This window comes from Prunus avium, chromosome 1 (assembly GCF_965620075.1).
Source record: "Prunus avium chromosome 1, drPruAviu1.hap1.1, whole genome shotgun sequence".
In the NCBI taxonomy this organism is placed as follows: Eukaryota; Viridiplantae; Streptophyta; class Magnoliopsida; order Rosales; family Rosaceae; genus Prunus; species Prunus avium.
In genome coordinates, this window is record NC_142284.1 from 56,422,528 (window position 1) to 56,437,548 (window position 15,021).

General features: G+C 35.7%; 2 protein-coding genes across 2 annotated transcripts; both read left to right on the top strand.

Moving 5' to 3' along the window:
• The first annotated feature begins 2,596 nt into the window (after positions 1 to 2,596).
• On the top strand, positions 2,597 to 7,559 carry LOC110759560 (Major facilitator superfamily protein). The gene is made up of 4 exons (XM_021961639.2): positions 2,597 to 3,023; positions 4,985 to 5,307; positions 5,707 to 6,336; positions 6,823 to 7,559. The coding sequence occupies exons 1-4, from the start codon at positions 2,885 to 2,887 to the stop codon at positions 7,267 to 7,269; spliced, it is 1,539 nt and encodes a 512-aa protein (XP_021817331.1). The 5' UTR covers positions 2,597 to 2,884; the 3' UTR covers positions 7,270 to 7,559.
• Positions 7,560 to 13,226: 5,667 nt separating this feature from the next.
• On the top strand, positions 13,227 to 14,302 carry LOC110759575 (E3 ubiquitin-protein ligase). Its single transcript, XM_021961657.2, has 2 exons — positions 13,227 to 13,617; positions 13,738 to 14,302. Exons 1-2 carry the CDS (start codon positions 13,375 to 13,377, stop codon positions 14,185 to 14,187), a joined length of 693 nt encoding a protein of 230 aa, XP_021817349.1. The 5' UTR covers positions 13,227 to 13,374; the 3' UTR covers positions 14,188 to 14,302.
• The last annotated feature ends 719 nt before the right edge of the window (positions 14,303 to 15,021 follow it).

Below are 15,021 nucleotides of genomic sequence, written 5' to 3' on the forward strand. Positions count from 1 at the left end.
GGATTTCTATTGAAGTTGTTTACTAAACCATATGGATTGAGGGGAGTTAGATTCCAAATTCCTATTGAAGTTGTTTACTAAATCATATGGAATTAGGGTAGGAGTGATACTAATTACTAAAATGTCCTCGTTGTTAGGTTAAAGTAGATGATAAATTTGGAAATTTTAAAATTGTGTGAGGATATATTGGGTAAAAAAAAATGAATTCCTAATGGGTTAGTTCTCCCGAAATTAGAATATCACTTCCCACCCAATAATTGAATTCCTTCCAAATCAGGAATTCAATTCCTCATTTTGTGTGGGCCCCTCTTATTTTTCAATTCCTTGATGTGAAGTAAATGCAGGAATCCTCTATAGGTGAAATTCAATTCCTGATGAAAATTATGATTCCTAATTAGTAAACACACCATTAAAGTGTCGCATTTTATTATTTAATTAAAATGTCACATTTCATTCTTTAATTAAAAATGTCACCTTAAACCAAAGTGGTTGGTGTGAGTGGTTCGGCACTCTCATTCCTTAAGAGAGGTCAGGGGTTCGATCCCTGCTCTCATACGGAGTCACCACTTTGGCCAACACTTTACCCTTTACGGGCTGACCCGGTGTGAGTGGGGATTAGTCTGGGTTGTGGTTAAGGCTTAAAGGTGCCACCCATAGTTGGAGCCAATCCAGGACCACCTCATGATTCAGACAAAAAAAAAAAAAAAATGTCACCTTTCTAAGAGGTCTTTTATGTGGGTTGGGCCCATTTTGAGCCCATAATATTTCAAGTCAAACAATCGAACTCTGACTGATAGATAAGCCTTATGGTCGACCAAGAAAGATAAGCCCTATGGAGAAGGACAACTTTGTTTTTTTTATGACAAGAAGGACAACTTTTAAGTCCTTCAAACTGATCCCTTAAACCAGCACTGAATTTCCAAGCACGGATTGTTGATAAATGGAGGAGATTGGAGGCATATCCTTATTTGTACTTTGTTTTCGTTTTTTCTTTTGTTCTTTCCTCTGTTTTTTTTATATATAAAAAAAAAAATTGTTTTTGCTTTTTGCTTTTTTCAAGAGATGCACTGCTAGAAAACTGCACATAGGCATTGGCAGGCAAACAAACTCCCAGTTTTTGTGAGTTCAAGCAAAAAAATTGTCGATGTTTTACCCAGAGGAAAATGCTTTCATCATCATTAACTATTCCTGATTCTATTTACCCAAAGGAAAATTTGTCGATGTTTCTTCTAGAAAACAGAAAACAGACAATGGCACGTAGAATACAACGAAGGCCACAAGCATAAAACCTTATCTTCCTCTCAAACTATACTCTTCGAGCATGAGTATTGTGCCAGGATGGCCTGTACAAAAGTCCAATCAGCTGAAAAGTGTGTCATGGCAAATGCACTCTTCCGAACCTTTGGAAACTATCTTATTTGTGGCTACATTATTGTTATTAATGATGCTAAGGGTTTGTGAGATTGCTTTTAGAAGAAGCATTTTGTTTGTAAGCGTTTTTGTTAAGAATCCAAGTGCTGCCTGTAAAAACACTTGAAGTTCTTCTTGAAAAAGCACATGTTGGTCCTTCACAAAAAAATAAAAACATTTAAATTTGTCTGTCAAACGCAGTCATAAACACTTTTTGTTATCAAAAATACTTTTTTAACCCATTAAGAAGCATTCTCAAATAAACTCTAAGCACAAATAGTTGACTCAAAGGGCACAAGAGAGCATAGCAGAGTGCCTTATGAGTCATACTGTAGTAGTGAAGTATATTTCAATCAAACAAAGTGTTGTAACGCGATTGCGGTTGGATCAAGATTTTGGACTATAATGGTAAACACAACTCTTTAAAATTCTCATAAGATGTCTGTTGGTAACCTAGGGCAGCTATAAAGTCATTTGATTAGGTGAGACTCGCGTATCCACCTCACACTGAGCACCAGTTTAAACACATCATGATATGACCCTCAGCAACTGCTTATGGAAACAACCCATCAATTTGAGACACCATTTACTAATCTTCCAAACATTTCCATCTGTAGTTTCCCTTTCTATTCAAGTGGTAGAAGCCATCTCATATCCCACACACAAAACGTTAAACTGCATGCCTACAAGGGAAGGGAAGCTTTTAAAAAAAAATGAAATATGGAAGGGAAGGTGCACGCTTTGTTCCATGACCAACTACCCCTTCCCCATTTTTTCAAGACAGTTGGCTTAAAATTTAAATAGTTAATTGCAATGGTTTGACTTATGTATTTTTTTTACATTCTCTCGAATTAAAAAGAGAAAAAGATGATTAACAAATTTAAACATAATTAGTGATAATTATGGTAGACAACCATGGGAGAAAATTTTGTGGTTATTTTCCCGTTTTCACTCATTCCACACTTTACGTAATTACTTTTCTTTTTTAAGATACTCAAATCAAATTTATCTGAAACGTGTGGTTTTCGTTTGATTCCCTGAATCAAAATTTACCTAAAGTCATATATCCGACAATGGAATCAACAGTGTTTTCCCCCTCATTGGAAGTATTATAAAAACCAAAAACAAAACCCAACAATTTTTTTTATGTGAGGAGGAGTTTGATAGGTTAGAAATATAGACCAGCTTACTGGTAGGTAGCTTTTCTTATTTTGGTGGCGGGTAAAGTCGCTTAAATTTTAAGTATTGCAAATTGCAACGCCATTAGTCTTTGCTTATAAAAATTAATCACTTCTTGACCCCAAAATCTCTCTCACGCACCCTACAAACTGTCATCAGAACGTGGACAGTGGACTTAGAGCGCTCCTTTCGTTTTGACTCGAGTAGTAATTTAAGCGTTAGCTACTGTTTGGTTCCCGAGAGAATCAAAAAGAGAGAAAGGGAAGGAAAGTGTGGAAGATATATATTTGAGGAAATGGCCGTGGGAGGTTTCGCCGTTGACGGGCCTCTGGCTGTCACTGGCGTCGAGGGCAAGATAACGGTTTCCGTCGTGATCACGTGCATCGTCGCTGCGTCTTGCGGCCTCATATTTGGTTATGACATCGGAATTTCAGGTGCGTTTTGTGTTAATTATTTAGCGGTTTCGTTAATGTTGACGTTCGATTTTAACTAGACTTTATTTTAGTGTTTTCTATTAAGTTTTTCCTTCCTCGTCTGTTTATGTTTTTTTTTTTCCAGTTTAATGAAGTTTTTCACCTGACAAAACTATCCAAAAACTAAAAGTAAAAAAGAACTATTAGAAGAAGCATGAGAGGGTTCCAAATTTGCAATTGGTGAGTGAAATTAAGTTCAGTAGTTGTAGCCTGCAAATATTAGAATTATGGGTAGTCACCGTTCAACTTAAACAATATTAGTTGATAGTTATTTTCTGGTAATTATTTCGACCAATTAATCAAATGCGAATTCTACGTTGATACGATCAGAAATTTCTCACACAAGCACATAAATCACGGACGTAAAATAAGTTTTTCTAACTTTTATACCGTGACAATGACAATGTATGTATTAAATGTCAAAAACTAAATTGAAAGTCATAATATCCATTGCCTATATCCTAAGTTGAAAAGCTTTTCCTGAACAAAGAGAACAAATCTTACCTACAAAGGACATGTTGAAATTGAATCTTGGGCCTTTCCCTTGGCAGCTAGCTAGCTCTCATAATTCAAGAGTTGATATTATTTCATGAATCATGATGATGTTTTTATAAAGCCAGCTAGGCTCTGGAAGCTCAAGTTTTGGTTGGGTTGGGTAGAGTTTGGTTTATTTGTCAAAAGTCTATGATCTTGGAAAAGAAAAAGAACAAAACAGATTTTTCCAATCTCCATAATTGACAACAAATTTGCGACTGAATGCTGTTGACCGTTAGGTTAGGTTGGGTGTCCCATGGTTTTTATTTTTTATATTTTTTTGTTATTAAGAAGATAGCATAGATATATCTAATCAATTTTAGTAATCGAAACCAATTTGGGTTTTGCATTTACAGGTGCGATGATTTTTAAGGTTGAATCTTGTTTGGCCACTTTTTAAAAGCCTTCCTAGTGCTTTCTTCCCCTCATTATCATTTTGTTTGAGTGATTCATATTATTAAACAAAGAATTATACAATTCTTTATTCCCCTCATTATTATATGAGTAGCATCATCTTGATTTTTATTTTCATATTCTGGTTAGGTATACCTACTTTTATATATTGCAATTACTTAAATTTGAAGGCAGAATCATGAATTTCATAGGGTGGGTTAGTTAAAATTATTAGCTTAAAATCTAATGATATTTTTAAATAAATTTAAAAAAAAACAGTTTCTAGAAATAAAAGTATACTATTATATAAATCATGCTAGTTGTAAACACAAGAAAAAACAAATGAAATTATAGTTATATTATTCACGAAAGGGTGAATTTCATTTAGAAAAATGCTTCTCTTTTTTTGAGATAAATTAATAATAAAAAAAGATTAAAATTGGAGAATTAGAGCCAAGACTTTACCCTTACCATGCGTATTGGTGTTGCAACAATCTTCGACACTAAATAAAAAAGGCAAAGACCTCTGACTGTTCCTATTGGTGTTGGTAAAGTATGAAATTGTGTATTTTTTTTTTAAAAAAACTTAAAGTTAAAATACTTGGCAATATAGGTTTTTTTTTGTTTTTTTTTTGTTTTCCACAAACCTTCATTGGGCTACAGCCCACTATGTGGTTCCGCCAATGTTTGAACGTGAACCTTCATTTAAGAACCACACATTTGGAATAAAAATATATCTTACTCATTAGTTTTTACAACATATCAAACTATTTGATAAGAGAATTAAGATGCGGCGGAGCTAACCAGCTCAATTTCGCCTGCATCTTTCGGACGGAAGAATTTAAATTTTTAATACGTGTTGGTATCAGACATAATGAACTGAATGGCACGTTGATTATATTAAACCTACCTAGCACTATACTTATCATATTCAAGTGAATAATTCGCTGATCAAATGCATGAAATTAACCATGAAAATGCACAAATTTTCTCAGGAGGAGTGACGACAATGCCATCGTTTCTGAATAAATTTTTCCCATCAGTGCTGAGAAAGGAAGCAGGAAGTGCCCCCAAAAACATGTATTGTGTGTATGATAGTCAGGTTTTGACGTCCTTCACATCCTCTCTCTACATAGCGGGTTTGGCTGCCTCGCTTGTAGCCAGCCGTCTGGCCAGGATAGTGGGCAGAAGGAATGTCATGGTGCTGGGTGGGTGTACCTTCTTTGCTGGGTCTGCTATCAATGGTGGGGCTGTCAATGTTGCCATGCTTATCTTGGGCCGTATCTTGCTTGGATTTGGTGTTGGGTTCACAAACCAAGTAAGTCTACCAATCTCTAACGCTATGTTTGGGTTTGCTAAGAATATAGCCCATCAAAATGGAAGATTCTATTACATTCCCAAAAATGGGATTTTGGACCCAATAATTTCTTCCAAATTATAACATTGGAGTATTGACAAAAAGTGGGATTTTTTATACCGTCAAGGCAGTGTTGAGTGGTTGTTCATCCAGTTAAAATAATGGTTATTTTTACTTTCTCAATACATGTCATCTTTAATTAGATTGTTTTGTCACTCGATTTTGCACAGAAATTCACCTACTTGTACATTATAGTGGTTTAGAATCGTCTTGTCAAAAAATAAAAAATAAGAAAACCAATTGCATTGCTCAATATGAATCCACATTTACTAACATCCCCTTCTAACAATGTCCAAACAGTCTGCTCCAATCTACCTCTCAGAGATCGCACCACCCAAGTGGCGCGGCGCATTCAGCACAGGCTTCCAGTTCTTCATCGGAATCGGAGTGGTGGCCTCCAACTGCATAAACTACGCCACCTCGAAGCACAGCTGGGGCTGGCGCCTCTCCCTCGGCCTAGCCATAGTCCCAGCCACCATCATGACCATCGGCGCCCTCTTCATCTCAGACTCACCCACAAGCTTAGTACAACGCAACAGACCAGACCAAGCCAGAAAATCTCTCATCAAAATCCGAGGCAAGGAGGATATCGAAGCAGAGCTTGCCCAGCTCGTTAAGGCCAGCGAGATCGCCAAAGCTCTCGACGAGGAGCCCTTTGTGACCATATTTCAGAGGCAGTACAGGCCTCAGCTTGTGATCGGGGCCATTGCCGTGCCGTTTTTTCAGCAGGTCACTGGCATTAATATCATTGCTTTCTATGCGCCTGTGTTGTTTCAGTCTGTAGGGTTTGGCAACAACTCTGCTCTCATTGCGTCTATTATTCTTGGGTTGGTTAATCTTGGCTCGATCCTTGTGTCAACGTACATGGTTGATCGTCATGGCCGGAGGTTTTTGTTCATGGAGGGTGGCATCCAGATGATCATCTGTCAGGTATGTACATCTTCTACATTATAAGAGCTTATTATGTTGTCAATCTTTGACTATTTTTTCGTCCAAAAAATCGTGCGTGATTCACATGTTACTCTCTTGAAGGGTATTTTGGTGTCGGAAATATTGATACAAATTCTTTTTAAAGGATAATGTGTGAAACACGTGCAACTTTTTTTATATAAAAAAAAAATTAAAGAGGATGAAGTTAATCGTAGGTAGTACATTGCAACAAAATTTAAATTGAGGTCATAAATTACTTCAATTTTCTTTTCAAGTGACATTTTCCAACAAGGCCTAAAATCCAGGTGACATTCGTAAAATTTTACCTTGAAAAAGATAATACATTTGATTTGAGTATGAAACCCTTAGAATTAAACTGATTGGGTTTATGGTCAAAGGACCTAGAATGAAAGCCTCTATGTGCAGGTGAAATACAATCATGAAGCGAGCTGCATAACATATAAATTGGCATACGTTTTTGTGCAGGTTGCGGTGGCTATTGTTCTAGCAGCTAAAACAGGTACCGATGGCAACGGGCACATCTCAAAGGGCTATGCCATACTAGTTCTGGTGTTGATGTGTTTCTATGCTGCTGGTTTTGGTTGGTCATGGGGTCCTTTGAGTTGGCTTATACCAAGTGAGATTTTCCCCATGAAAATTCGACCCACAGGCCAAAGCATGGGGCTTGCTGTCAACTTTGGTGTTACATTTGTGCTATCCCAAACCTTTTTGTCCATGCTATGCCATTTAAAATATGCCACATTCTTGTTCTACGGCGGTTGGATTGTGGCAATGACCGTCTTCGTCGTGCTTTTCTTGCCAGAGACGAAAGGAATCCCATTGGATCAAGTGCATACGGTGTGGGTGAAGCATTGGTACTGGCGTCGATTTGTTCAAGGTGACCTTAAGGACACCATTGATGAAAATGAGTAATGATAGGGATGTCAAAACAAATCCCAAAAGTTCATATCCGAAATGATGCGGTAATGTTTCATTTATTCATATGTGGTGCCACTTTAAACTTTATTGTTTATAGTAGGTAAGATATCGGCATGCCATATATCTATTTGGCGACTTAAATTTGAGATAGTTTTTTATGACTCTAATATTATTATAATGTATGAGATTGTACATGGATGTCCCAATTATGTTAATACGATTGTAAGAGTGAATGTGTGAGGTAGTTTCCTAGCTAGGTGCAATTAAATTACATTTTTGCGTTACATTGTTGCTTTTTGATACAAGTCATATTGAGAGAAGGGGGAAACAAATCTAGAATCTCGGTTACAAAGATAAATACTCTTAAATCATTTGTGCTACAAACCCCTTGCGTGTTACATTGTTATTTTTATACGCAAATGAAGCAAATCTTATTGGATCATAAACTACTATGATAAATTGATAAAAAAAAAATAGTGTGTGTGCTGCGGCCGATAAGTTTACAGCTTAAGCAGGTTAACTTGAAAATACTGGGGGTATTTTCGGCCCAAATTTATCCAATGACAACATGGATGTGCCCAATGGGACAGATGGATGACCCATCGGGATTTGAGTGAGTACAGTACAAGGCCAATATATCCTGCAAAGTGGTTGACATATTAGATGGACCGATTACTTCGGTGATTTATTAGGCCCTCATAAATGTATAAAGGTCTTCTTTTCGTTACGTAACCTTATGTTTTGCATTAAGCATATCAAAGTATATGTTTGAAGTTCACTGATTTATTATTGAGCAATCATTGTGCAATGTTAAAATAAGTGGGAAATACCAATTATATTATTTACACCCATATTATAATACGTAGACTGGTTATACCAAGCGATCATATTTTTGTATCACACAATAATTTTTCCTCTTTTTTTCTATCGAAGTCACAATAATTTTTCTTAGTTATTGCGAACTTGATATAAATTTTCCTGAGCAAATTTTTTTATTGATTTTAATGGAATACTTAATAAAGTTTTGGTTTATAGTTTGATATAATCTTTTTTCGTTTGGAATAAGCTATTTTAAAGTATGTATAAAGTTTTAGAGTTTTTATTCCTACATTGAAGTTGGATGGTCAATGGGGTCATACCGTAGTGGTTAAGAGTGTTTAACCTCATACTGAGTCTGAGGTTCAAAACCCACCCATGGCATTAGAGTTTGTAATAATAAAGGGCTTCAACTTGAAGTTATGTGTCAAAAATCAGTGGGTCTACATGGGATTGGGGTGTCTCCATCAAGACCTTACTCTAAAATTATAGATTGAAAGACGGGCGTTTTAGAGATAAAGCATATAGTAAGAGTTTGATTATTGCCCTCTCCTTTCTCTAAACAAATAAATAAACAATTATATAAGTCCATGATGTTCACCAAATAAATCTTATTTACCAAAGCATATCTAGTGGCTCTTCATAAAATTTAAAAAAAGAAAAAAGAAAAAAGAAGTTTCCCCTAAAATAGTAAAACACAATTGAAGGTGCCTCACTCAATCAGGAAAGAAGGATAAGAACTTACCAGAAAAGAAAAGAAAAGAAGGATAAGAAATTAAGCAGAGAAAGAAATATATATAGCTTGTAAAGTATGAATGCGACCATGCGAGTGAATGGCCTCTCTGCTCTGCTCTGTATATATCACCTTTGTCTAAGTCTTGAGGCAATGACACAACACAAGCAACCACCCAGGCAATGACCATCCACTGAACTTCTCAGGTTATTGGGCCCCTAATTTATAAAATGATTACGCTTGCGTGATTCTCGGGAAGAAGAAACTCTTCCTTTCTGTAAATTACAATTTGATATATTTGTAAACATAATTCATAAAAAATACACAATAAATAAAAAAAACTTCTACACACATATTAAATTGTTATTGACAAGAACATAATTTTTCTTAACGGAATATCATATACAAGTCATGTAAATGCATGAAAACTATACTTTGCTTATGGTGAAAGAAAAGAGTAATCCAACCCACTTCAATTGAGCTAATAATACACGTAGACAATTCATATTAGATGACGTGAATTACATGTGGTCGTTTGGTATGACATATAAATGGTTTGCTCATATATTATGAAAAAAAAAATTAGAGCATTCAACTCAAAATCAATTAGTAGTGAATAACAAAACTCTCGTGACTTTATATTTGCAATATATCTGCCAAGCGAGAACCTCATATATATGAGCAATTTCGCGCAGATTTCCAGTCATCTCCCACATTATTTGGTGAGTAAAAGTTAGTGAACCTCTTGATACCTTTAATATTGTTGAAACTTTTTATAAAATAAAATAAAATAAAAGCTATAGAGAAGGGTGCTACAGATACTCTTGATTAAAAATTTTGAATGCATGCACATACATATAAAGCTTTTGTTTCAAAACCCTTACGATGCCCACGGGCTAACGGGCACTCAACGCTCAACAGATTGTTTAATTAATTTCATCTAAAAACGAAAGGAAGTGATGAATCTTGAGAGGCTGCTTTCTAGGTAATGGATTTTGCCACTGCCACCTCCTTCATCTCATATCAAAGCCATCAATACAAGATAATTACATACACCACACTGCTCAATATGAATTTATGATACATGCATATATTCTACCAACAAAATAAACTAGTTATAAATTATAATAATATCATCCATCCACCATAAATTAACCTCCTAATCCACCAGTATAATATTACCACAAAATAAATATCAAAATGATGGGTTTTTAAATTATTATAATATTCAGGCAACAATCAATATAGTCAATGGTTCAGATTTACAGTATGACAACATAAGCTTTTGTTTGATAAGAGAACGTCAATCATCATCTTATAATGTAAAATTCAATTAAATAGTCACGTAATAAGAGATATAGACACATAAGACTCCAATTACGTAAAGTCCCACATTAGCTTCTCTCACAGTTGTTAAATATTATTGTCGCACATAATTAAGCTTCTCTCACTGTTGAATTTTTAGATTGCGTGCATGGTTCTTAAATATATTATTGTCAAATTAATGACTTTGAACTGAGAAATTTAGTTGAAGCATAAACAATTGTCGGTCCTTTTTTCCCTTTTCAATTTCTTGTGCACTATAGAAGCTCATGCTGCTAGGACACTACACTTGAAAATAAGTGCAAATGGCTTACAAACAATTTAACTCTTTGGAATTTATGAACACACAAGAGAGTAGATATTCTGACAGTCCATCCTTATATGGGGAAGTGATTGAAACTTCATGAATAAATTTTCAGAGAGAGAGAGAGAGAGAGAGAGAGAGAGAGAGAGAGGCTATGAAGAGAAGAACATAAATGAAGGGAAGAAGAGGTGGGTTGGGAGCATTTAACAGAAGCAAATAAACGGGTGCTGATGAGAGTGACGAAGAAAGATATATGTTGAAGAAAGTGAGGGTGGTTTCAATGGTCATCCTTGAATTCTGCATTTAAGTGAATTCAAGATGATTTAATGAAGGCAGGTGAACAATACTTGAAAACTCTCTCTCCCTCAAAGCCTTTAATACCATTGGGACCCTTTTGGGTTTTTTTTTTTGTCCTTTAAATTTCTTGGTTTTTTTTTTTTTTTTTTGGTTAATCGTTTTATTAGTCCATGAACTTAGACTTGATTTGCATTTGAGTCCCTCAATTTCCAAAATCGTTCTCGTGGCCCTTTAACTTCACTTTCGTTAAGACAAATGGTCCTACCGTCAATTTTGTTAACTTTTTCTGTTAAATATAGGGGCAAAATGGTATTTTTATTAATAAAAAAAAAGAATAAAAAATCATATCTTTAAAAACAATAAAATCAAATCAAATAAAAAACCAAAAAAGAAAAAGAAAAATCAAGTTTGGGGGAGTAGAAATTGAGATAGAGGGGGAGAGAGAGAGTTTAATTTTAATTTTTTATTCATATTTTAATCAATTTAATACAAAAATACCATAAAAATCAAGTTTGGGGGAGTAGAAATTGAGATAGAGGGGGAGGGAGAGAGTTTAATTTTAATTTTTTATTCATATTTTAATCAATTTAATACAAAAATACCATTTTGCCCTGCATTTAACATAAAAGTTAACAAAATTGACGGCATGACCATTTGTCCTAACGAAATTGAAGTTGAAGGACCACGAGAACTATTTTGGAAATTGAGGGACTCAAATGCAAATTGGGTCTAAATTCAGGGACTAATAAGACGATTAAACTTTTTTTTTCTTTCTCAATTTTCTTGTTTTCAATTTTGTGCCTACCTTACGAAAATACCCTTTGTTAGGAAAACATTTTTTGTGTGTCCTAACTCTTTTGACTAGTAGCAATGAATAGGCCTGGTATTTATGTCAATAGCTGCCTAGTCTATTGAGGGTCCCTCACCAATTTATATTTGGTTGGTGAATTTTGGCTAAGTATACCTCACTAAAACTTGCAATCTTGAGGCCAAAATGGTATTCTCTTCACGGATATAAGAAGCTGAAGAGAAAAAGCTAAAAAGAAAAAGAGTAGTTAGGATAGGAGGGCCATGAATGAAACTCAATTAATGTCTCTTTTTTATGTTATCATTTTTAAGTTTCTTTTGTTTTTTAAGAAAAAAATTATTATTATGAAGGACAGAAATATTAGGTACTTCAACTGCCTACTCCATTAGAAGCTGAACTCAAAACTACCTCTTTAATAAGGGTAGAGGTACCACCACACTACCTCTTTAATCAGCGACATCAATGAATTTTGCTGCATGAGGCTTGCAATACATAAGCTGTTCAAATGTTTAAGGATATTTCATTATGATAAAACTATTTATCAATAAAAAATTATCGCTTCTTTTTAGTACAAGCGATAATCTAAACTACAGAGGAGGGGATTTTTCACACTTGAAAAACAACAATTAAAAAGACGGCATTTTGATTACTTGTTGGTCCAAGAATAAATAGGGGACCCTGATATTAGGAGCAAATGGATCTTTTGGGGGGGCATGAATGGCAAGGTATGCTTCATTAAAATAATGAAAAAAACCAACAAAAATTCAGTAAAGAAAATAAAGATATAGGAAACATATATGGTTGATTTACAATTAATAGCCGATGGTGTTGAGAGCTTTAAAGGCATAGTTAAATTAGTTGCAGAGATTAATTTCATGGCTCATGGCATGGAATGAGGTTATTGATGGCTGAGAGTGCTTGGGTGTTGAGAGCTTTAAAAGTTTCTTGTTGTTCTTTGAGTAACTCAATTGTGGGAAGTTGGAGTTATTGTGTATATTAAAGATCCCATAGCCATTCAAGACCTTCTTCAACCGTATACAGACTCTCCTCATTTAATGACCCCTTCACACATCCTCTTTCCCATCTCACCGCCTCTCATGAGTATCATAACTTGGCATTTGGAGTACATTTGGCTTGCAACTACTGGCTCTTGGCTTGGCTAGCTCACTTAATTTCTGAGACACGAAAAACTTAAGTAGGGTTGTTCTTGTTACGTGACAATATTGAGTAGCACAATAGTCCATTATTAAGAGTTGGTCATCACACTTAAACACATGTCGTGTTTTAACTGGATTGTTGTACCGCTCATCACCACCACGCGACGAGATCAATATTTCTCGTAAGTACAGTCGATGGAGCCCAAATAGAGTGCTAGGATTTATATAGTTGGCTGTGTTGGGTGGCATCAGGATCAGGGGGGTTGGGGGTATTAGACCAAGGAGTTGAGTTGTTAGGACTTCACATCTTAGGATTTAATAGGGAGCTGGCTTGAAGCTCTCTCTCTCTCTCTCTCTCTGATATAGAAAACAGAGTTAATTGAAGAGAACCAACTTGGAATGCACGTCATGCATGGGTAGGCCAGGTTTCTTTTAGTTGTACCTTTAAATTTTGCCCCTATTAGATTCTCCCTTGCAGTTGTGGCCAAACCTCATCAAGCCTATATAACAACCCAAACTTTCTCCAACCATTTCTACAACACAACCCTCAACTCTCAACTCTTTGTGTGTGTATGAGAGAGAGAGAGAGAGAGAGAGAGAGAGAGAGTAGAAGTCTTACTTGTCTCTGAGTAAATTGAAGCAGCTAGCTTAGCTAATAGCTATGGTTTCTTTTCAAGCTCATCCTCTTTCTCCAAACCAGAAGAAGGCAATCCCAGAGTCTGAGAATTCATCCAAGAAAAGAAAGTGGGATGATGAGCCATATGATGATCATGATCATGATCATGTCGAACAAATTTTCGAAAAGCGTTGGAAACCACAAAACACAGCCAAATCCTTGTTTGATATTGAGCTTCACCTAGAGACTCCATTGCCTTTGGAGTGGCAAAGATGCCTTGATATTCAGGTAAATATATTTTCATACATTTTATACCATGTTCAAGATGTCACAGTTAATATCACAATTTAATTTTTCATGTTCTAAATTCTGATAGTTTCTATTCTGTGTGTGCATTATTATGTGCAGTCAGGGCAGATACACTTTTACAATACAAGAACACACATGAAGACTTCGAGGGACCCAAGGAGGAGCCCTGAGCCCCCAAGTCCAGCTCCTCACATGAGCTTGGACCTTGAGCTCAACTTGAGATCCTGTGAGTCAATGATCAGGAAAGCCAATATTTCAGATCACAGCAGTGCAAACTCCAGGCCTAATTCAGACATTTCCCTTCACAATTTCCATGATCTTTTCATGGAACCCAGCAGACCAACAAAGAGCAAAAACCCATCAAGCCTGGGGCTCCAAATTGATCATCTTCATCACCAAGAGATGGTAGCCACTGTGTGCATGAAGTGCCACATGTTGGTTATGCTGTGCAGGTCTTCACCTGCATGCCCAAATTGCAAGTACATGCACCCACCTGATCAAACCCCACCAACCCTTTTCAAGCCAAGGTGTAGTAGCTTCATGTGTTAGTTGTAAGATCAAAATCAAGCCTGCTTAATAAGTTTATTTAAGAGAAGAATATAATATGTAACAGAGTTAATTCTGTGTTCAAGACTAGTCTCCCTTGGAGGCTTTAATATGCTAAGAGAGACTGACCTTTTTACATAATGTAAATATGCATTAAGCTTATCCTACTAGATTTGTTTAAACTTTTTTTTATGTATATTTTTAAGATACAACGCGGTAGACTAAAACTACTTTAAATTAATCTAATATGTCATAAGGGAAACTCGAACTTGGATGAAGGGGGTGGGTTCCCTGCCCTACTTTTGCTTAATATATTATATATTGGAAGAGATCCAGCCTTTAGATTTTTCCATGATTTAACCCTCAGCACACCTGTTGCAAATTAAAGGCGAGTTCTAGCGGAGGTCCACGCTTTACTGTCGTAGGTATATCATCATCGCATTTATTATTATATCATGGAAAAATATACATACATATTTTTGGGATTAGGATGACATTTGTGTCAGCACAAGTATTCACTCACTCGTCTCTTATTCTTTTTTGCTTTTTGTTCTGAGGGCTAGTCTCACTCTAACTACATATGTTTCATAACCATCTGATGCAAAACCTAAACATTTTTCTCTTTTCCAACAATCCAGCATGTAATATTTGCAAACTGTAAATTAAGATAATTGGTTAGTCAAAATCATGTCCAAATGTGTGATAATGATCCGCCGTCGAAACATAACATTTCAGATATCTGAAAAAGAGAGCATTCCTTTTTATATGATCCTTGAAAATTAGCGCATTGTCGATTGAGGGCTCTTTCTGAACATGTGTGTACCTCACAAACCATGA